This window comes from Ursus arctos, unplaced genomic scaffold (assembly GCF_023065955.2).
Source record: "Ursus arctos isolate Adak ecotype North America unplaced genomic scaffold, UrsArc2.0 scaffold_30, whole genome shotgun sequence".
In the NCBI taxonomy this organism is placed as follows: domain Eukaryota; kingdom Metazoa; phylum Chordata; class Mammalia; order Carnivora; family Ursidae; genus Ursus; species Ursus arctos.
Genome location: NW_026622986.1, coordinates 13,387,523 through 13,412,379, shown reverse-complemented (window position 1 = coordinate 13,412,379; position 24,857 = coordinate 13,387,523). Strand labels below are relative to the sequence as shown.

General features: G+C 35.4%; 2 protein-coding genes across 2 annotated transcripts in view; both read right to left on the bottom strand.

The window, feature by feature from the left end:
• The window catches only part of LOC125280907 (ankyrin repeat domain-containing protein 26-like), a 414,415-nt gene that overhangs the window by 209,273 nt on the left and 180,285 nt on the right, over positions 1-24,857 (bottom strand). The window contains exons 52-57 of the mRNA XM_057304708.1: positions 23,253-23,286; positions 22,771-22,912; positions 16,693-16,906; positions 14,640-14,823; positions 6,015-6,085; positions 5,592-5,685 (exon numbers count right to left, since the gene is read on the bottom strand). Of these exons, the coding sequence (XP_057160691.1) occupies positions 5,592-5,685; positions 6,015-6,085; positions 14,640-14,823; positions 16,693-16,906; positions 22,771-22,912; positions 23,253-23,286 (739 nt within the window). The remainder of the gene's footprint in view (positions 1-5,591; positions 5,686-6,014; positions 6,086-14,639; positions 14,824-16,692; positions 16,907-22,770; positions 22,913-23,252; positions 23,287-24,857) is intronic.
• On the bottom strand, positions 5,993-14,339 carry LOC125281626 (ankyrin repeat domain-containing protein 26-like). The gene has a single exon (XM_048215342.2). The coding sequence runs from the start codon at positions 11,967-11,969 to the stop codon at positions 11,109-11,111; it is 861 nt and encodes a 286-aa protein (XP_048071299.2). The 5' UTR covers positions 11,970-14,339; the 3' UTR covers positions 5,993-11,108.

Genomic DNA, 24,857 nt, shown 5'->3' with positions numbered 1-24,857 from the left:
CATATTACATGGTGCACTGGGTGTTATACGCAAGTAATGAATCATCGAACTTTGCATCGGAAACCGGGGATGTACTGTATGGTGACTAACATAATAAAATTAAAAAAAATTAAAAAAAAAAAAAAGAAACCTAACCAAAGAGGCAAAGGCTCTGTACTCTGAAAACTCTAGAACACTCATGAGAGAAACTGAGGAAACTACAAAGACATGGAAAAACATTCCACGCTCATGGACTGGAAGAACAAATATTGTTGAAATGCTATGTTACCTAGAGCAGTCTATACCTTCAATCCAATCCCTATCAAGATACCATCAACTTTTTTCACAGAGCTGGAACAAATAATCCTAAAATTTGTATGGAACCAGAAAAGAACCTGCATAGCCAAAGGAATGTTGAAAAAGAAAACCAAAGCTCGTGGCATCATAATTCCGGATTTCAAGCTCTATGACAAAGCTGTAATCAAGACAGTATGGTACTGGCACAAAAACATTCTGTTTCTTTGGCCAATGAAACACAATAGAGACCCCAGAAATGGACCCTCAACTCTATGGTCAACTAATCTTTGACAAAGCAGGAAAGAACAGCCAGTGGAAAAAAGACAGTTTCTTCAACAAATGGTGTTGGGAAAATTGGACAGCCACATGCAGAAGAATGAAATGGGACCATTTTCTTACACCATACACAAAAATAGACTCAAACTGGATGGAAGACCTAACTGGGAGACAGGAACCCGTCAAAATCCTAGAGGAGAACATAGGCAGCCACCTCTGTGACCTCAGCCGCAGCAACTGCTTGCTAGACATGTCTCCAAAGGCAAGGGAAACAAAGACTTCATCAAGATAAAAAGCTTTTGCCTAGCAACGGAAGCAGTCGCCGACACCAAAAGACAACCACGGAATGGGAGACGATATTTGCAAACGACATATCAGTTAGAGGGCTAGTATCCAAAATCTATAAAGAACTTATCAAACTCAACACCCAAAAAACAAATAATCCAGGCAAGAAATGGGTGGAAGACATGAACACACATTTCTCCAAAGAAGACATATAAATGGCCAACGGACACATGAAAAATGCTCACCATCACTCGGCATCAGGGAAATGAATACAAATCAAGACCACCACGAGATATCACTTCACACCAGTCAAAATGCTAAAATGAACAAGTCAAGAAATGACAGATGTTGGCAGGGATGCAGAGGAAGGGAACCCTCTTACACTGTTGGTGGGAATGCAAGCTGGTACGGCCACTCTGGAAAACAGTATGCAGGTTCCTCAAAAAGTTGAAAACAGAGCTACCCAAAGACCCAGAAATAGCACTACTAGGGATTTACCCCAAAGATACAAATGTAGCGATCCGAAGGGGCATCTGCACCCCAATGTTTATAGCAGCAATGTCCACAATAGCCAAACTATGGAAAAAGCCCAGATGTCCAACGACAGATGAACAGATAAAGATGTGGTGTGTGTGTGTGTGTGTGTGTGTGTGTGTGTGTGTGTGTGTGTGCGCGTATATATATACACAATGGAATATTACTCAGCCACCAAAAAAATGAAATTGTACCATTTGCCGTGATGTGGATGGTACTAGAGGGTATTATGCTAAGTGAAATAATTCAATCAGAAAGAGAATTATCATTTGAGTTCACTGGTATGTAGAATTTAAGAAACAAAACAGAGGAGCCTAAGGGAAGGGAGGAAAAAATAAAAGCAGATGAAATCGGAGCAGGAGACAAATCATAAGAAACTCTCAATCATAGGAAACAAACGGAGGGTTGCTGGAGGGGAGGAGGGTGGGAGGATAGGGTAACTGGATGATGGACATGAAGGAGGGCACCTGATGTAATCAGGACAGGGTGTTATGTAAACTGATGAATCCCTGAACTCTTCCTCTGAAACTAATAATACACCATAGGTTGATGAATTAAATTTAAATTAAACAATAATACAAAATAAGAATATAGAAGCCAAACCAAGATAACTTTTGAGGTGATTAAACAATGACACAGAGAGGTTTTTAGATACTAAAATATTGGTTTGAAGGGAAGAACACTATTAAAAGGAAAGATTACCAAAGAACAAAGATATCTTGCAGAAACTATTCAAGGTGGACGATGAAAAGTGCAGTTGCTATTGTTAAGGGAACTATTGTTACTATTTAAGGAATCTAATTAAAGTGTAAGTATAATATTTTGGCAAGAATTTGTATTTAGGTTTTAATAAAGTAAATGATAGTTAAATCAATTAATTAATGGTTAAAATGATCTGAAATATTACAGTCTTACCTAGTAATCTCTTTTTCTAATTGACCATTTTTCTTCACTTCTTGATCCAAACAATATTCCAGAGATTGTTTTAACTCAATAAATTTCTTCATCTCTCCCCTTTTATCATCACACTTTGAAAAAAACATTTTAAAGAAAATTATTTTTAAAAATCTAGATACTCATTCTTCTTTCATAAAATATTATTTCTCATGAATTCATGACTAAGACATGTGTAGACAGTTTTATAAACTACATTTTATAAATTTTATAAATTAAAATTTATAATTGTATGTTTTATCATTATATAAATGGTTTATAATTAACTTTAATTTTAAATGTATATAATGTAGTTTAAAATTTATGATTTTAAATTTTATCTAATGTAGTTTTACAAACCTGATGCCAATAAAAACAAATTTCAAATGTAAGGAACTTTCTTCAAACAGCTTAAACTGATTTTACACTGTCATCATTATTTTTTCTAGAATTTAAATTGCCAAAATTTACTTGTGAAATACAGAGGTTCTTACCCATATTAATACTAAGTGTTAATGAAAACATTTTAAAAGTGGCTATACTTACATTTTACTTTCTGACAATACCCTAGAAGCATTTTCATCCATAGCTTAAGATACTCTGCGTTCTGTGAGATCACACCTTTCTAAGATAACCTCTGAAAAATTCCTATGCAGTCCCCATTACAGTTTTGATGATCATCTGACTTTAGGATGAGATACTCTCATTCTCTGCAAGCATTTCAAGCATTCTCTGCAAAATTTCAATTTCTTCTTTTCTATTAACTACTTTTCTCTTTAAATAAAGTTTAAGTCTTCTCGATATTATAGAAAAACTTTTGCTTAACTCCTGCAGCTTTTACTATCATCCTGCTTCTCCCCTTTCGCTGGCCTTGAACATTCTTTATTTAATGTGTCCTTTCATCCACAGATTCAACTTTTCATCACTTTTCTTCTTTTCACTAAAATCTGAGCTTCCATCCTGGAATTCCACTAAAAAATTTTGAGGGTCATCAAGGATCTTTTTTTTAAAGTCCTTATCCACTTTACTTCTCAGCAGCCCTTGAAAACAATGACCACACCCTCCCCTCTGCTCTTCTAATCCCATTTTATTTCTAAATGACAGCAACCGCTAACATTTAGTCCCTGACCCTTGCTCTTCCTCTCTTCAAATCCTCTCCAAGTTGTTTAAATCTCAAGGCTTCAAAACCGGATTCTCTAATCTACATTTCCAGCCTTGACCCCTGTACTGAGGTCATTTGTCCTTTTGATCTTCCTTCTAGTTCCTCACAGACAATATTCAAAACCACACACTCAAAAACCGTTACCTGATGTGGACTACATCAGCTAGTGTTTTTAAAAAAATTATTTATTTGAAATAGAGAGAGAGTGCATGAATGGGGGAAGGAGCAGAGGGAGAGGGAGCAGGGAGCCCGGTGCAGGGCTCAATCCCAAGACCCTGAGCTCATGGTCTGAGCTGAAAGCAGGAGCTTAACTGACTGAGCCACCAGGTGCCCCTAGACAGCTAATCTTCTACAGTTTATGTTGACTCTTTTTGGTATTACTTCAAGTATATTGTTATTTTATCATCTCAGGGGGCACCCTTACCCTTAGGATGCTGACCACCATACTTTGTCTTGCTTTTCTTTTATGATGCAAAGGTTTTTCACAAGGGTCAGATTATCAACTTTTCGCCTTTGTTTTCTTTTGAATAATTTCCTATTTCGTAGAGATTTGATCTTAGGGAAGTCTTCTGGAGTTCTTTTCAGACACATACTTGACTATATTGTTTGGAAGCTTAAGTCAGCCTAGGGCGATATATCTCTTCTTCCCAATCCAGATTCTTCACCTCAAAACTGTGTCCATCAAATATCTTAACCCAGGTAGTCTCTGGCCTGGGGATTCGTGAGCTAAATCCTTCTAGAGAAGTCAGGACTATGGACTGAGTTGGTTGAAAGCTGTTTTTGTTTCACAGAGTAGACCTTAAAGTGGCTAATAATTTTCTGTCATAACCCTAATTCATTTCCATTGGAATCTACAGAATAGCTATGGATATTCTTAAAAACCTGACAATATTTGATACCTTCCTTAATAGATTTCTGTATGACACTGGAGGGGGACAAACCCTGGCATTCTCATTCACAGAAGACTCTTTATCAACATATTGTCATGTTACTTACGCTCAATGAAAAGCACAGTAATACAATGTGACTAATTTATATGAAATCTAGAAAAAAAATAATTTTCGATGTTTCTTAGGCCACGGAAAGGACCAGTCAACAGAATGTGCCAGTTCCCCTCATAGGTATAGCTGTATAATGAAATTTGAAAGTATGCAGCTTTTGTGACTAAAAGAAACTAGTGGTAGGTGCATCTACCTCATTGTTCCAAGTTAGGACTCACAATGCAGTCCTCTCATCTTACATCATTGGTAGCCTCTCCTACAAAGGAGGGTGTAAATGGCACGAGAATCTGGTTCTGCTTGGTAAATAGTTATATGGTTTTCACTACGGATCAATAAGTTGGAATTGGGGATTGCACATTAATTTTTTCTGAGATTCGATTGTTAAATCTCTGAAAGGCTGATTAATTCAAGTGAATGAAAAGAAATGAGCTCCAGAACTTGCAATGAATGCTAGGAGTACTGTTACTACATAAGGCCCTGATTGAGCACTCATTTCTACTTTTTCACTGGCATCTCTTTTCCTTTTCAAAATCCAACAAAAGGAAAAATATATTCCTTTGAGAAAAACGTTTGCATAATGACCTAGTAGTCATTCTTGAAGAGGACAACAAATTACAAATTTTTGATTACAAATCACAACAAATTATCATTAAGGTAATCCATCCTCAATTTCATTAAAGGGTTTAGATTACAAGAGAAAGTCAGAATTCAAGATCAAATTATTACTCAAAGTTTGGGAATTTTTAAACATATTGAAAAATATTAGCAGGGACTCAGACACCTGTATACCAATAATCACGGCAGCATTACTAACAACAGCCAAAAGGTGGAAAAACCCAATTGCCCACTGACAGATCAACAAAATGTGGTAGGTATAAAATATTGCTTTTCTTAGACTATTCACAATCTTTTTTATTACAATCTTGCTATAAAAATTATTAATTTTTTAATTCAGTCAACTTCATCTATAAAGAGGAATTATACTACTAGTAGTCAGTAGCAAAAATATGAATAAACATTTTTATCAGTGAAAATTTTCATATTATCCAAAATATTCTTATACACTACTACTAGAGAAATAAAAATTCCTTTTCGGTAGGACAGAAATTAAGAGACTGACTTACCGAACTTGTACTTAACAGGTTTTCCTGAAGCTCTTCAATTCCGCCCGCTTGCTTTTTGACTCTATCTTTTAACTCGGCATTTTCAACTTCAGGCCTAAAATGTGTATTTTAAAATTATTCTCACACACAAATTTTAAAAGTACCGTATAATTTCTAAACAGACATCTGAAGATGTTACATAAATTCTTAAAAATTTAAAAAGTAGAAGATTTGGCAACTGTGCCATTTTCTGGTTTTGTAGTTAATGTGCAAAATTTAAAGATAATATGCAAAAATCATACATTTCAATAGAGCACAAAGCTGAAATTTTTATCTAGCTTAACAATGATGTATTTATTGTCATCACTGATATATTTCTCATACTACACTGCTTATCTGCTTTATAAATACTCAAGCTATTTTCTGTGCTGCTTTAAATTGTACTTTTGAATGTGATCTTTTGACTTCTCAATACATCTTACAGCCTCTGCATGTCGATCTTGTGCTTCTTGCAACTAAAAAAGAAAAGAAAGAAACACTTTTAACTATTGGCAATCTACTATAAAACCACCATCAGCTATTTTTGTAAATAAAATGTTATTGGACACAACCACACTCTCCTCTACATACTGATTCATGACTACAGCAGAGTTGAGCTGCTGCAACAGAGACCTATGGCCTACAAAGCCTCAAATATTTACAGGGAGTCTGCTTCTCTCTCCCTCTGCCCATCCCCACTGCTTGTTCTCTCTCTCTCTCTCAAATAAATAAATAAAATGTTAAAATAAAATATTTACAAACTCCTTACAGAAAAGTTTACTGACTTCTCTAGTGCTAAAACGTAACACTTTTCATGTTTTTAAATTTTATTTTATCAGCTAAACCTACAAATGTACATATTGGTCAAAGGGGGAAAGACAGAAAATAACCTTATGGGAAACATTTCTATTTTTGTATTCCAAGCACCACATCAACTATAATTGTAAACATTCATGTATGTGAATGACCACGGCTATTCCAGTGATTATAGAAGCTAACATGCTGCTTTCAGTGACAACCAGGTATTTCACGGAATAGTATGAGAGGCAGTATCTTCGTAGGAACCAGAATGCCTACGGTCCGAATTCCCAACACCACTGGGTATTATTAGCTGTGTGACCTGGAACAAATTACTTAAAATTTCTGTGTCTCAGTTTCTTCTTCTGTGAAATGAAGAAAATAATAGTATCTACCACACTGGGATGTTGGGAAGATTAAATCAGGAAATATGCATGAACTCTTTAGAAGGGTATGTAGCACACACCAAATTCTAAGTGTCTGCAATTAGCATTATTATTGTTGCTGCATGTTATGTTCTAATCATATTTGATATTTTAGGCAGATGAGACCACAAAAGTGGTCTCATCTACAAGTTATACTGAATCGTTCTTCGTATCACTGAAAGTGGCAGCAAATGGGGAGCACGAGGCCCAGAATATATCCTCAGTACTTCAAAAAACTTGCACCAATTCCACCAGCCAACAGTACTTTTTTTCCACTTATAATTATTTTAACTTACTCCCTCTCTGTACTACTCAGTGGACAATGCTCATGGACTACAGTGCCAATAGTACCTCCTAGACTGAGTAATAAATAATTTACATGAACATCAGAGGCAAGGGAAAGCCACTGACGTGGAAATAATGGACTCTTGCTAAATCAATGTTCCCAAATCATTTCATGTTTATATTGTTTATTTTAGCAACTGTTTAAGTTACACTGCTTTAGCAAGTACTCTGATGAATAGATTAAGGCTACATGCTATATGGCATATCAGAAAAGCTGTCCCCAGGGGCGCCTGGCTGGCTCAGTCAGAAGAACATGCAACTCTTGACCTTGGAGTCATGAGTTCAAGCCCCACATGGGTGTAGAAATTACATAAACAAACAAACTCTAAAAAAGGAAGGAAAAAAAGAAAGAAAAAAGAAAAGCTGTCCCCAGAGCTTTATAGTTGGTAAAGTGTTAAAAGCTGTAAATCTCAGTTCTGCCTGCAAAATGAAGAAAAGCAAATTTAGGCTGTTTTTCCATAGTTGGGGGGGGAGGGGGACAACCATTTGATTGAACACTTCTCCTCTGTCAGATTAAATGCTTTCAATTTTACATTTAATTGCTTAAAATACATTTAGAAAATAAAAGCTTTGTTATGTCAATGTCTTCAATAAGAAATTATTGATATGGTATAAAGCACTTAATTTTATCCTAAAAACTGTTAAGTTAAAATATTTTCAATTTATACAAGGATAGGTACCATACATAACCCATATTTTCCCACTTAGATAAATGCATACTTAGACAAAATCATCTCGCATGAGAAAAATAAAAACAATGTAAAACGAAGGACTAAATTGTTCTGCACAGACTAAATGACAAGTGTGAAGAGAGTAAGGTCAGTGGGAATTAGAATAGTCGGAGAGAGCTCCATGGAGAATGAGAGACTATGAGCCAGGTCTGAATAGTGTAGGATTAGGCAAGAGGAAGGGAACCTAAAAGGACAGAAAGGACAGCATGAGTAAAAGCCTGAGAGATGGTGACATCACCCCAATTAACTCAGAGGATAAAATCTGATGGCAGGGAAATAACTAAATGAACGCTCACAGCAGCATTATTAATGGCGAAAAAGTGCAAACAACCCAAAGGTGCATCAAGCGATGAATGAACAGGGTTTTAGCCCACCATGGAGCACATTTGACAATAAAAAGAAATGGAGCACTGACATATGCTATAACACAGATGAACCCTGAAAACATTAAGTCAAAGAAGCTACTCAAAAAGGACCGCACACTGTGTGATCCTCTTTATGTGAAATATTCAGAACAGGCAACTCTATAGAGGCCGGAAGTAGCTGGTGGTTGCCTGAGGCTCGGGGCAAGGGCTAAGGATTTCTTTTCAGGGTGATGAAAATGTTCTACTTGATGGCAGTGACAGTTGCACAACTCTATGAATATATTCAGAAACCATGAACTACACATGTTAAATGGGTGAATTGTATGGTATGTGTATTTTACCTCAATAAGGCTTTAAACAAATCTAAAGGCAGGACCTAGATAATTTTCTTAATTCTCTCTTTGGGGTGTATATACTATACATGATCTGAATATTTCTATGCATTTACAATGTATCTGAAAGTAAACAAAAATGAAGGAAATGCCTAAGTTCAACTGGTTTGTGAAATGACTTTTCTGTACAAGTTATCCTGAAATCAGTACAGATTCTCTATCCATTCATAAAAGTGAGGATGAGAAATAAGAATTCTCTGAAACATTCCATTAAACACTATCTTCTGATTTTATATGGCTCACCTCATCATGGTACCAGAGATATCATTAAAAAACAGTGTTTAGGGCACCTGGGTGGCTCAGTTGGTTAAGCATCCAACTCATGATTTCAGCTCAGGTCATGATCTCATGGGTCACAGAATCAAGCTGGCATGGGGCTCTGCGCTGGTCAGGGAGTCTGCCTCAGATTCTCTCCCTCTCCCTCTCCTCTCCCCTTACTCAGGCACACGTGTGCACGTGCATGTGCTCTCTCTCTCTCAAATAAATAAATAAATATTAAAAAAAAAAACGGTTTGGAAGAAAAAAAAGTCCCTCAATTTCTGTGAGGAATGATGCGTTAAGTCTCAACTTCCCTAAGCGTAAATAGTATAAGAAAAAATGTATAATACAAACAGCAGAATGAAAGTCAAAGTTTAAGAAATAAGTGCACTGCGAAGATACTAAAATTATACTAAATCAACTATAATGAAAATACAAAAGAAAGTGGTCCATGGAAATCAGCATCCTAAAACATTTTATATTAATCAGCTACAGATTAACCATTAACATGTTCCATTTAATACATACTTGACTTCTGATGTGACTTAATTTCTCCTTTAAATCCTGTGCCTCATCTTCTAAATTAATATGACAACGTGATGTAACCTCTAGTGATGCCTCTGACATAGATTGTTTTTTTAAGGTATCAGCCAGTTCTAGTTGAAGCTGTGTCATAGCTACCTAATAAGACATTTCTGCTACTGATTTTATAAGTCATCTTACTCTTAAGTTGTGTTAATAATATGTAACTCTAACATACGTCCTTTGAAAAATATCGCCGCATATGTCAATTCACCTTCTTTTCCTAATATGTACACATTGCTGTTTACTGAATTTGGTTAAAGACACAAAAAGGTGTTATCATCTTGCCCAGTCAGTATTATGTTACTTAGATAATTAATTCAGCCCCACTACCCATTCCTTGTTGATGAATTTGGAAAGCTTCCCAACCTACTGAAGTCTCAAAAAGAAATGGGTATATAGGTGGGACTAGCAGTGGTAAATTCTACATTATGATATGTTTTCCCTCTTTTTTATTAGAGGCTTCAATTAATGTCAAAGTTCCTCACATATTCAATCCTCTGCTCAAATCCTTCTAATAGATTACTATCTCGGGACAAAAGGGAAGTCATTCTAATGGCTTTCAAGGCCCTAGATAACCTGGCTTGCACCTCCCTCCCTGACCTCCATTTCTGCTACACAAGAATCCTGCCATCCCTCATTAATCTGAAAATGGAGATCCAATGCCAAATTAACGAATTACAGAGATATAGTTCTCTTTGTATTGGACAAACTTATGCCCAGATCATAGTAATTGTGCTCTGAAATGACCAAATTACGTGTAAAATTGCTTTAAAAAATTATAAATAGCACTGGGAAGATTAAATCAAACACAGTTTTGCTAAAGCTCACCACAGTTGTCCCAAATTATGATTTAATGAAAAGTAAGTGCCTTCAAAGAGGTAAAAGGTCATAAGAATACATGATTTCAGACTAAAACTTCAAATTTATGTAAGTAAAAATAAAGTTATGCCAACCTAAAATTTATAAAGAGCTACCAAAGGAAAAGTACTGAGACACAGCATCTCAGTTCATGTGGGAAGTCAGGAGTTAACTGTCAAGTTAATCCACTTAACTGAATCTCAATTTCAAAATGCCCATTTTAGGTATGTGCATTTCCATTTATCTGTTCATCATGGTATTAAAATGTGATGACAAAGATTAAAAGTATTATTTTAGCAGTATAAAACTAAATTATTAATATTAGCCTACTATCTATCAGCAATCATAACTTAACCTCTTAAACTTTCATAGATGGCACAACAATTTTATTCAGATTAAAGCACTTCTCAAGTCTAATTTTTATTTGCTAGATACAAGTTAACCCTGGCTTATAGTCTATATATTTTTTATATTCAACTAGATTCAAAATTCAGCCATAATCATTCAGGTCATGATCTCAGGGTCCTGAGGAGGAGTCCTCCAATGTGGAGCCCTCTTGGGTTTCTCTCTTCCTCTCCCTTTGCCCCACCCCCATTCATGTGCAGGTGCACTCTTTCTCTCTAAAAAAGAAAATAATGATAATAATAATTCATAATCAAATATTACTTTGAATTTTCTCTCAGGAAGCTTGAAAAATATTTATCTTTCTGGATACTTCTCTCTCTACTTTCTCCTTTTCATACTAATAAATTCTTTTTTTTAAAAGATTAAATTCATTCATTAACTCTTCATTTCTTTCTTCCAACATAAGACCTTGTTTTTCACTTTCAGCCTGAAGTTTTTCTAGAATATCCTGAACCTGGTCTTGGATATTAATTACTATCTTTTCTTTACTGGCAGCTTTGTTGTAAGCATCATCTAGTTGCTGTTGAAGCAACGTATTTTCACTTTGTAGTTGAGATAATCTCTCTTCTAAGGATTCCTGCTGTCCAACGTATTTATTCACTTTATCTTGTTCATTTCGATGCTTGTGTTCAATTTCCTTTTTCTGACACTGTGTGTGACTTAGGTCTCCCTGTACACGTTCTAAAACCAAAGTCTTTTCTCTGAGGGCATCTCTTGGGTGACGGAGCTCAATTTCTAAAGTATTGAGTTGACCGTCACCTTTCGAAAGATTCTGAGAAGGCAGCTCATTGTTATCTTTCAGGTTAGACACATCGAAATTCAATTTCTCCTGCACAGGAACATATTCATCTTTTGCTCTCTGGAAAGGAAGTTCTAGGTCTCTCTTTGATGTCTGAATTTGATCACGATCCTGTATAGCACTAGCTAGTCTAGCTCGGCATGATTCAACTTTTGCATCCAGTCTTTCCTTATTTTCCTCCTTGCCCTCCGATTTTGACTTTAGCATTGTATTCTCAGCGGTCAGAGCATTAATCTGTCCACTATACAGGAATATTGTTTTTCTTAATGTTTCCTCGGTCAGTTTTATGGTCTTTTGAAGGTTGGCATTTTTCTCTTTTATAATTGCAATGTCTTCACAGTACTTCTTTTCCTTTTCCCGGTTTTGATTGTTTATAGTGCCTATTTCCAGTCTTAGCATGGCAAGTTGATCCTGACACCTGTGGTTTTTATGCAACAGACCTTTTTCTTTTCCATGACTATTAAAAATCTAAGTGAAACAAAGGAGACTTTTAGCTGGAACTCAATAAAATGACATTATCATGATGTTCTCTGAAATTAAAGAATAACCTATGTTTATACAACGAACAGGTTGCAGTAAGTGGATATCCAACGGGAAAGAAATAAAGTTGGGTCCAAACCTCAAACTTTATACAAGCCTAAATTCCCAAAGGTTCAAAAATTTAATTAAAAAAAATGAATACATGAGAGGAAAAAAGAAACCACGACAGAATTTTTAAGAATCTCACAATTGAAAGGCCTCTCTCTGATTTACAACAAACCCAGAAAGCTTGAAATAAAAGATTAATAAATCTGACGACACTAAACATTGAGTTTACAGTCTGATATCTAACACAGCTACCCCACAGTAAAATCCTTAGCTCTGCATATGTTTGGACAGATTAAATTTCCTAAAATTCTTTTTTCCTGACAATATTCCACAGAATTCCAGTTTTCTAACATTTCTATAGTCAGTTATAAGAATTGCATCTACTGACAACCGACAAATCCAGGCACTGCACTATAAACACTTCTACATACTTCAATGACCACTTTTAGTTATCACAATTCTAGAATGGAGAGGTTAAAAATAGTAAGTGAGCTGCAGGACTTTCCTCAGGTCTTCTTACTCCACTACTAGTGCTCTTGCACCAAACTGCAGTTCTTCTCTAGTGGAAATCATCAATACAAAAGGAGCCTTATATTTCAAAATACTGGTGGTAAATAAGGTAAAATGTATACAGCTCTTAGAAAAATCATCAGATTATTTGCTGCTGCAATAAATTTTATTTCCTCTTCATGATGTTTAAAATGGTAAGAAATACAAAATGGGGGGAAATACACTGAGCTGTTTTATAAGGAATAAAATACTCATCAATTAATTATCATTAGCATATGATTGTTTCAAAAGCACCTTGTAATAAAATAGGATACCACTTGGAGCAAATTGCTACTTTTCTCAAAAGTAGGACACTAACATCCAAAAGAAAGTCTCTGAACAGGCTACACTTTTCCTCCTGTTGTCAGTGGAAGCGTTAAGCTAAACTCTCTATTAATACAGAGGTGATGAAGTAACTGCCCCAAAACTGAAACATATGTTGTCAGTAGCAATAGTTTTGAGCTTATGGAAAGCTCATCAATTCTTATGGAAAATAATAAAAGCCTCTCCATTGGATGAGGACATTATGAATGTCACTATTTGACGCTTGCAGACAAATGCATTTAAATTGAGACTATTACTTTAGCCACTGGACCAGAAATGTCACTGCCCCTTATGTCCCCCATGTGTGTGTGTGTGTGTGTGTGTGTGTGTGTGTGTATATATATATGCTTTATATATATATATATGCTTTAAAAATCCTCTATACTTTCCATGATCTACACTGTTGGTTTTTAAAATATATATATATATGCATACATGGAGAAAAAATAGTAATTTCAGAAAATAAGATATGTATACATACAAATACATACACACATGTACTTCAAAATGACTAAAGAAAATACCCCAGAATGCATTTTCTTTTTTTTTTTTTGGCTCTATTTTTTTTTAATTAATGATTTTTTATTATATTATGTTAGTCACCATACAGTACATCCCCGGTTTCCGATGTAAAGCTCGATGATTCATTAGTTGCGTATAACACCCAGTGCACCATGCAATAGGTGCCGTCCTTACTACCCATCACCGGTCTATCCCATTACCCCACCCCCCTCCCCCAGAATGCATTTTCTTATCGGCCTTTTCTAGCTCCTTTTGTTTGCAAAGGTGATGGTTTAGAATTCCGTCTTGTAATATTCTGGCATTCTGTTCTTGAGAAAGGTGTTTCTTGTGTCGTTTTGTTCTTCTACAACCTAGAGACCTATTCTCACTAGGATTTTGGATCACACCAAAAGAAAGTCAAAAGCTTAAGAGAACTTAAAAAAAATGTTCAAAAGAAGTAGTCTTTGTAAAGACAGGATTTTTATCCTGCTCATGAATAACTCCAATTTTAATTTAAATGACAGCTAAATTTGTCATAGAGTAAAAATACAGGTACATACAGTATGTGAAATAAAATTTCTTTACAAAACATTTAACTAGTTCCATCATAGTCTCAAGGTGATTTAGCCTGCATTTTCACATAAAAAATCCAAAACTGAGGTGCCTGGGTGGCTCAGTTGGTTCAGTGTCCTATTCTTGGTTTTGGCTCAAGTCATGATCTCAGGGTTGTAAGATCCAACCCCACGTTGGGCTCTGCACTCAGCGCAGTGTCGGCTTCAGATTCTTTTCCCTCCCTCTCCCTCCCCCTCTACTTCTTCCCCTGCTCATGCTCTCTCTCTAAAAATAAATAAAATCTTAAAAAAAAAAGAGCCAGCATTCACATTTATCTCAATTTACTTTCCATCCCTTAACTCGGAAAATATACATACAGCATATATGAGAAGCCAAGGATTCCAATAAGCTATTAATTTTAGCTATAAATATCATAGTTCCTATTAGGATAAAACTGAATTTTTTATCTATTTTATATCTAAATAATATACATTAAATCAAAGGGATATTATAAATAATATTGATGGAAATACACAATTTTTATCAAAGATGTACCTGATTCAAATTATTTCTTACACTCCTCAATTCCTCATCCTGTGTCCGAAGAGTAACTTCAAGCTGTTGTTTCAGTTCAGCTTCTTTATTATACTGCTGTACTGTTCTTTTTAATTGCTCCTTATTTTTTTCATATAACATATCAGTATTTCTTCTTTTTTCTTTTTCCCTTTTGAAGGAAAACCTGCAAATAAATGGACTTATTTTAAAATTTGTTTTGTAAGCAATAAAAAGTTCATTTCATGATCTGGTTCCACATATGTTGGTTTACTGTCCAAATGAAATTTCTATGTTCTTTTTTTTTTTTTAAGATTTTATTTATCTATTTGACAGAGAGACAGCCAGCGAGAGAGGGAACACAAGCAGGGGGAGTGGGAGAGGAAGAAACAGGCTCCCAGTGGAGGAGCCTGATGGGGGGCTTGATCCCTGAATGCTGGGATCACGCCCTAAGCCGAAGGCAGACGCTTAACGACTGAGCCACCCAGGCGCCCCGAAATTTCTATGTTCTTAATTTTTTCCTTTCTAGGGCTCATGGTTTTAATTTCTCACTTCAGTCTCTTCCAAAAGATACACAGAGTTGAAAAGAAGCCATGAGAAAGCATTATGCAGTTTAGTAGTAAGCTTTAGTCAATAATAACTCTGGTAGAGATTGTAGGGAAAGAAATTTTGAAATTATTCAAGAAAGTTAGAATTGAAAATTATCGTTTTTTCCCACATAGTCATAATTACTCTTCCATTAGAATAATTTAGTTACTAATTAAAAAGAGAAATTGCTGTTTATAAATTCACTAGAAGTAGATTTCTACTTCACAAAACATCACAGGTACCTCTAAAAATAATTTGCAGTGTAAGACAGCATCTGCTGATGTCATTTGCACAACATACCCCTGCAGATTACTGTGATCCAGGACTAGGCTAGGGAGTCTAATATCTGTTGCCCCATACATTTTATGTTTCTTCTTCTGCAATACTCTCAGTTGACCTTGTTGATTATTATTCATTTTATTTTTTTAAAGATTTTATTTATTTGACACAGAGAGAGAGAGCACAAGCAGGTGGAGTGGCAGGCAGAGGGACAGAGAAAAGCAGGCTCCCCGCCGAGCAGAGATCTGGACATGGGGCTCGATCCCAGGACCCTGGGATCATGAACTGAGCCGAAGGTAGACACTTAACCAACTGAGCCACCCAGGAACCCCTATTGTCCACTTTATAAATCATTTGAAAACCCCTTCTAGACCAACACAGGATCCATATTAATTAAGTAAACAATAAAGAGTAATATGTGCTTGCAGCACAGACTTTTGAATTAATTTTACCTACATATAAGAGAGATGTTGAGCAACTTGAGCAGTAATCATTTTCCATGTTACTTTTTAATCGCTGCGTATGTTTAAAACTGAATAAATTTTTAAACATTTTTCTGTCTTGAGAAAAATGGCCATGTTATACTCTGTTCACGGGCATACGAATTAATATAAACTTCCCTGAGAACAATTTAAAAATAGGATCGAAGACATTCTTTAAAAATTTTAATACTTTAAGTAACCAATACTATATTGAAGAATGTATTCCAAGTACGTTAACCAGAAATGTAGAAACAGATTTATATAAGAGACATTCCTTACAGCTTTAATTAAAGTATAGAAAAACGAAAACCGACCAAAATTCAATTTGTTAAATAATGAGGTTTCCATATGATGGACTTCTATATGGTCATTAAAATTATGATTTGGAATATACATTAAATTATTTGTAGAAGTATTCACCGTTAAGAACTTGCTGTATTATTCAGAAGAATCCCATACTTCACAATACTAAAGACATTTTCTTCCCTATAAAATCCTAGAAGGTAAGTTAGCAACTACAAAACTTCTCCTACATATCTGTAGTATAAAAGTCAATAGCTCAAGGGGTGCCTGTCTGGCTCAGTCGGTAGAGCATGCAACTCTTGATCTCATGGCTGTGAGTTCAGGCCCCACACTGGGTGTGGAGCCTATTTAAAATAATAAAAAAATAAAAGTTCAAATACTTCCTTGAAACCAAGACGTCATACCTCAAACTGCAGAGTTCTTGTTCCCATTCCACTTTTTGCTGCTCCAACTGCAATTTAATTTCTTTTGTTTGTGATAGCTCCTTTTGTAGACCATTAACCGAATCTTCCAATTCTTTATTTTTTCTTGTAAGTTGCTCACAGTGATCATTTTTAAGTTCTAATAATCTTTCAAACGAACAAACCGCATTCCGAATTTTTAATAAATTAACAGAATCTATAACAGAGAAAAAACAGAAACAGAATATATAGGGCACCTGGATGGCTCAATTGGTTAAACATCCGAGTCAGGTTTCGGCTGAGGTCATAATCTCAGAGTCCTGGGATTGAGCCCCGCATGGGGTTCCTCACTCAGCACGCAGTCTGCTTGAGATTCTTTCCACGCCCCCTCCCTCCCCCTCTGTTTTTCTCTCACCCCCCTCCCCCCGCTCATGCTCTCTCTGAAATAAATTACTTAAATCTTAAAAAAAAAGAAAAAAAATATGAGTACTTTTTGCATATAAAGGACTGTGTGCTTTCACATTCACTCATTCATACATTAAACAAATATATATTGAATGAGTTCAATATAAAAGATATTATACGGGCACCTGGGTGGCTCAGTCGGTTAAGCATCTGCCTTCAGCTCAGGTCATGATCTCAGGTTCCTGGGATCAAGCCCTGCATTGGGCTTCCTACTCAGCGGGGAGGCTACTTCTCCCTTCTCCTCTGCCTCTGCCCCTCCCCCAGCTTGTGCACTCTCCCTCTCTCAAATAAAAAAATCTTAAAAAACAAAAAGATATTATACTAAGCTCTGCAGATTAAACAGATAAGATCCCTGGCTCTTATTTAGCTTCACGTCTAGTGAAAGGGAAAGACAAATAAAACGACAATTACAAATTCAGATAGTTCCTATAAGGAAACGGAGTTCTAGGATCACATAACATAACGTGATCTACCCTGGGAAGGGAAGATTCCCCGAGGAAGAGAGAACTATTCTGAGAAATGAAGGAGGAGCAGGAAGCAAGTGAGCAAAGGAGGAAGAAGAGCATTCAAGACAGCCTACAGCATGTGCCAAAGTTCCATTGCAATCTGCTTCTGGCCAAGATGGAGTAACAGGTACTGATTTACCTTCCTACCTGAAACAAGCCAAACACAAAAAGATAAAATACATTTTCAAATTATTTTCAAGACAAAAGACTTCAGTCAATGAAGGACAATGATCCCTGAAAACAAAAGAAGTTAGCCTAACACATACCCGAACTCACTGCCTTGGGAGAATTTCCACCGACCATGACACAGGTGAAAAAACTGAGATAGACTCCACCAGATTCCCTGAGTTGAGATGACGAAACTGAGAATCCGGTGAAACCAAGGCAGATAGAGATCAGAGGTCAAAACACCGGCGAGAAGAAAGCAGAACAAAGAAAGAACTCTAGAGATCTGCAGAGGGCTCCGCTGGTGCTCACACAGCACCAGGGATAGTATCGATTCCCATTAGCCATGCTGGGAAAACTCATAACCTGTAGCACAATGAATACAGTAGTAGGTCTTGCCTCAGCGGTGGGGAACAATGAGCTCTAGGCTGAGCACTACTCTGGATTCACCTAACAATTCCTAAGAATAGGACTGGAAAGGGTCAAACTGTTTGTAATCAACTTAGCTATATCTCAAAAGAAAGCATAAAAAGGTAAGTAGAGGCATAGAAGCTATTTTTAAAAAACCAAATACAACTTACAGAGATGTAAATTATGTCAGACATGAAAAATACACTGGATAGGAATAAACACATATTAGACATCACAAAATAAAAGACTGCAATTGACCTCAGAAAACTGTGAGAAAACTTCAAGTGGCTAATCTACAATTCCTCAAAGAGGCAGAGGAAAGGAACCAGAAAAAAATATTTGAACAAAAAATGTCTGGGGCACCTCGGTGGCTTAGTCGGTGGGTGTCTGTCTGCCTTCAGCTCAGGTCATGATCTCAGGGTCCTGGGATCAAGCCCCATATCGGACTCCCTACTTAGTGGCAAATCTCCGTCTCTTTCTGCCCCTCCCCCTGCTTGTGCATTTTCTCTCTCTCAAATAAATGAATAAAATCTTAAAAAGAAAAAAGAAAAATGACCAAAACCTTTCTAAACTTAATGAAAACTATACTCCCACAGATCCAGAAGGATCTGACTAGGAGAGAAGAAATGGAAGTTAACTATTATAATTTTCTTAAACTGCATATGATGTGGTAAAACATTACTTGAAGGTGGATTGTGATGCTTAAATCATATACTTTAAACCCTAATCACTAAAATAGCAAAACTAAAGAGTTATAGTGAGTAAGCAAAATACATACACACACACACACACACGTAAATAAAACTAAATCATAGAAATTACTTCATTAATCTAAAAGAAAGTAGAAAAAGAAGAGAATGGGAACAAACAGCAGAAAGGACAAATGGAAGTCAAACAACATGCCCACAGATTCAATTCAACTACATTAACAATCACATGAAATGAAAATGGTCTAAAAGCCTCAATTAAAAGGCAGATTCTCAAAATGGATAAAAAAGGAAGACCTAGGGGCACCTGGGTGGCTCAGTCCTAAGCATCTGCCTTCGGCTCAGGGCGTGATCCCGGAGTCCTGGGATCGAGCCCCGCATCAGGCTCCTCTACTGGGAGCCTGCTTCTTCCTCTCCCACTCCCCCTGCCTGTATTCCCTCTCTTGCTGGCTGTCTCTCTCTCTCTCTCTCAAATAAATAAATAAATAAATAAATAAAGTCTTAAAAAAAAAAAAAAGGAAGACCTAATTATATGCCACCTATAACAAAAAATGCACTTTAACACAAATTTGTTAAAAGGCCAGAAATATGATAGACCACACTAACACTTGACAAAAGAAGGCTGAGCCTAAGTGGCTATATTAATACCAGACAAAATAGGTAGCAAAGCAAAAAACATTAGCAGCAATAAATAAGGTCATTTTATAATGATTAAAGGGTCAACTGAAAGAAGCATAACAAACCTAAATGTTTACACGTCTATTAATAGGTTCAAAATACATAAAGCAAAAATCGACAGAATTGCAGAGAAACAGGCAAATTCACAATTATACTCTGAGATTTCAACAGGCAGAAAATCAGCAAGAATGTAGACTTGAACACCACCATTCTTCTCAAGTTTCCATAGAACATTTAACAAAAGAGACTATATTTTGGGTCACAAAATAAATTGTAATGAGAGGGGTAAGTCAAAAGGACTAAGTCATAAAAGTGCGTTCTGTAACCACAGAGAAATCAAATTAGAAATCAAGAATAAAAATAGCTCTGGAAAATACTTGAAAATTTGCAAACTAATTAATACATATCTAAATAATCCCTGGGTCAGAGTGCCTGGGTGCCTCAGTTGATTAAGCATCTGACTTCAGCTCAGGTCATGATCTCAGGGTCCTGGGATCAAGCCCCACATTGGGCTCCCTGCTCAGAGGGGAGTCTTCTCCCCACCCCCCCGCCAAGCTCATGCTGTCTCTCTCTCTCTCAAATAAATAAAATCCTTAAATAACCTCTGGCTCAAAGAAGTAATGAAAAAAGAAATTAGAAAGTATTCTGAACTGAATGAAAAGGAACACAAAACATATTAGAATTTCTGGAATCCTGCTATAGCAGCACTCATATGAACATTTATAACACTGAATGTATGTATTAAAAAAGAAGAATAGTCTCATATTGATGACCTTTGGCTCCACCTTAAGAAATCAGTAAAATAGTAGTCAAAAACAAGTCTGATAACTTTTGGTTATGTAGAAAATCTGACAGAATTTTTTAAAAAGCTTCTAGAACTAGTAAATGAACTCATCAAGTTTGGAGGATATAGAATCATTATAAAAAATCAACTGTATTTCTATTCATTAGGAATAAACAATCAAAATTTAAAATTTAAAATTTAAATTAAAAATTAATTTTAATTATTAATTAAAAATTAAAACTGCATTGAAAAATAAAAAATAATCACAGGTAATATCATAAAAGATAGAAAGAACTAGACGTAAAAAACTATAAACTATTACCAAGAAAATTTAAGAAGACTTATATAAATGGAGAGATATACTCTGTTCAGGGTTGAAAAATTCAGTATTGTTAAAATTAATCTGTAGATTCAACATAATCCAAACCTGATTTTCAGAAGACCACCAGAGTTTTTTCTCTTAGAAAATGACAAGTGGATTCTACAATGCATGTGGATAAAATAAATAAATGAAATTCATGTGGAAACACAAAGGACCTAGAATAGCAAAAGAGCCCTGAGAGAGAACAAAACTGGAGGACTAACCCTAACCACCTGATTTCAAAAATTATTATAAACTGGTAGTAATTAAAACAGCATGATATTGGTGTAATGAAGGCTAAAGAGATCAATGGGACAGAGAAGAGTCCGTAAATAAACCCACACATATATGGTCAACTGATCCTGACGAAGATGCAAATGGCATGAAGTAAAGACAATACAGCCTTTTCAACAAACGGTGCTAGGACAACTGGATATCCATACGCAAAAAGAATGAACCTGGATCCATACTCTGCATCATAAATAAAAAAGAATACAAAATGGGGGCGCCTGGGTGGCTCAGTCAGTTAAGCGTCTGCCTTCAGCTCAGGTCATGATCCCAGGGTCCTGGGATCGAGTCCCATGTCCAGATCTCCATGCAGTGGGGAGCCTGCTTCTCCCTCACCCTCAGTCTGCTGTTCCCCCTGCTTGTCCTCTCTCTCTGTCAAGTAAATAAATAAAATCTTTAAAAAAAAAAAAGAATACAAAATGGATCACAGATCTAAACGTTAAGACCTAAAACTATGAAGCTTTGCTTTTAAACTACAAAACTTCTAAAAGAAAGCATGAGAGAAATCCTCTGACCTTGTGCTAGGCAAAGATTTCTTAGATAGGAACACCGAAGGCAAGAATCCATAAAAGAACAAATGCATAAACTGGACTTCACCAAAAAAGAAAACTGCTCTTCAAAAGACACTGTTGAGAGAATGAAAAGTCACAGGCTGGGAGAAAATCTTTGCCAAAAAATAGGTGATAAACTATATCTGGAATAAACAAAGAATTCTCAAAACTCAACAAATCAGAAAACAACCTAATTTTTAAAATGACAAAGAATTTGGACAGTTCAAAGAAAATACACAGATGGCAAATAAGCACATAAAAATATGCTCAACATTATCTTATTAGGGCAATGCATACTAAAACCGTAATGATATATATACTGCATGCCCACCAGAATGGCTAAGATTTAAAAAACTGACAATATTAAGTGTTCATGAATATACAGGGAGAAATTAGAACTCCCATACACTGCTGGTGGGAATGGAAAATGGTGCAACTACTTTAGAAAGCAATTTGGTAGTTTCGTAATAAGGGGATATAACGAAACATGAGACTTACGGGTCATAGATATATTAACTGCCTGAATCACGGTTATGGTTTCACAGGAGTATACATATGTCAAAACTATCAAATTATACACTTCATATACATGCAGTTACCTAACTAAATCTATGGGAGTGGGGAGGAAGCTCTATTATAGGAAAAATCATCCAAACTAGTGGCTGAGACACAGATGGAAAGAAGGATATGAAACAGTACAAGATGAAGCTGAGGACCGTGGTGTTTCACGCTAGAGCAATGAGAAGTAAAAGCTAAGCTTTAAGCAAGGGGGTAACGTGACGAAATATAAATTTTTAAAAATATATGATTATGGTTGCAGCGTAGACCAAGATTCTGGGAGGTGGAATGACAGGGAAAACCGTCCTGAGGTTATTTCAGTATCCTAGGAGAAAAATACTGGTAACCTGACCTTGGGTGAAGGCATAGAAGAGAAGCAGAGTCAACAAACACATCGGTGTGCCATTTTCATGACGAAAAGTATAGTGGAAATTATAGCTCTTTGGCTGAGAGTACTCAGCAGTTCTCTGTCTTCATGAAAAACATATTTGTGAGATGAGTAGCTCTATAACAGATCAGTGTTGTGTGGTACAGCACTAGACAAGATGTGCACATATTACTACAGTAATATACATATAAAGGCTTTATATTTATACCACGGTCCTACCTTTACAATCCATGCCAAGTTGTTCAATTAGCAACATGCAACTCCTAAAATCAAAGCAAGGCAACTTGCAATCCTCTGAAGCTGTTCCAGATAATGGAGTTAAGTCATCAAGGTCATCCGTAAAATTAATTTGCTTTTTGATCTACAAATAAATAATAATTTCAAAATGTCCCCCAAATATTTATAAAATATACTAAGTGTAGAGAGATGATAAATACCCATCTTCTTATAAAAGCAAAAACATAGGTACTTTTTTAAAGAACTGATTTTTCTCAAAACAACCTTTATCAATAACTAGTGTTTCTGAATAACATTTTCACAACAAATAGAAATTCCTCTATTTTGTCACTATACCTTCTCTAAAGTAATTTTTTACCATGGAATAATATTTCTGATAAATATTATTTATCAAAATAATACAATAAAGTAAAAATTAAAAAATTAATAAATGAAATAAAATTATATATATATATATATTTTACCTCTTTCTTTTCCTTAGATGTTTTCTTTGCAGGTCTGAAAAAAAAAAAAACCAATTCTTTTCAGGCAAACATTAAATACTTAAAATACAAAGAATATCTAAATCATATCTAAACATATTGTTAATAATATTAACAAAACATTAAGATCAAATTGACAAAGAGCAAGGGAAAATCATAATGTTACTTACATTATTTGATACAAAGAAATATACCACACTTTTTTGTTAGCATTTTCAATAAAAACAAGCTTTTACTGGCTCTAAAACCTATTTGCAGGGTTCAAACTAAATTCTTATATGAAAGAAACCCTTTCTTAATAATCATGATAGTAGTGTTTTGAGGATTTACTGTGCAGCTACTATGCATTATTATGAACACTTCACTACGTCTCTAGGTATTTTAAGCCTCACAACAATCTTATAAACGTAGGTAATTATATTAGGTATTTTACACAGGAAGAAAAGGAGGCACAGAAATAAGGAACTTCCCCAAGCCCATACAGCTGGTCAGGAGTAGACCCAGAATTCAAATCCAGGATATCTGCCTTCAAAGCATGTGTTTTACAATATGTGGTGAGAGTAATATTTAAGTGTTTCTAAGTAATATGATAGCAAATGAATCTATTATTATTCCATTCCTACCTCTAAGTATAAATAATAATTTCTGAATCTTACACATTTTTTTTAAATAAAAAGACGTCATACTAGGCCATATTTAAAATCTACTTTCAATAAACTAAAGATTTGCTTCTTCTAAAGAAGTTCATCAATGGGCATTCATTTATTCATTCAAATGTTTATTCACGAACACACACTTACTGAGCACACAATATGTGTCAATGACACTGTTGGTACAGGAACCACGGCTTTTGTAATTTGGAATTTTATCCAAAAGTAATAATCTATGATAGATTAATAGTTTATTTTGCAATTGTAAATAAATAAAAGCTTTCCCCTTTCCCCAGATCTAAACAAACATTAACTTAATATAAACAGATACTTCAAAGTCCCTAACAAAATCATAGCTATTCATGATACTGTCAAAGGCACCGAATATCTGAAATCATCAAGGAATGATTAGTTCTATTCAGAATGGCCTAAGTGTTTGCATATTTACTATTATATATATTTTTTAAATCTATGAATGATAATATCTGCACATTCGATTATATGAGAATACTTCACTGTGGAACCAGTTCTGAATAAACAACTTCTTGCCCCAAAACTACATGAATAGGAGTACTAAGGACAATTACTATAATCTTTAAAAGATAATGTAATACAATCAATAAGCTTTCTAACATTTGGAAATGTCAACAAAATTAAATTAAATAACCATGTCTATCTCTATTGGATCATTTCCAGCAGCATATAAACATACTCTAAAAGCTCCCATCTTAAAATGAAAAAAGAAAGAAAATCCCCATGAATTCCACATTCTTTTTCAGTTATCATCCATTTCTCTGTTACCTTTCCCCGTAAAAATTCTCTAAGGAGTGTTTATACTTATTCATTACAGTCCAGCTTCCATGGTGACTACTAACTGCTCCTTGTCAAAGTCACTTGTCCTCATCTTAACCTATCAAGCAGTGTGTCTGATATACTT

Bases quoted from the DNA above. Each gene is read 5' to 3' on its own strand.
- LOC125281626 (XM_048215342.2), bottom strand. From the start codon at position 11,969: ATGCTAAGACTGGAAATAGGCACTATAAACAATCAAAACCGGGAAAAG.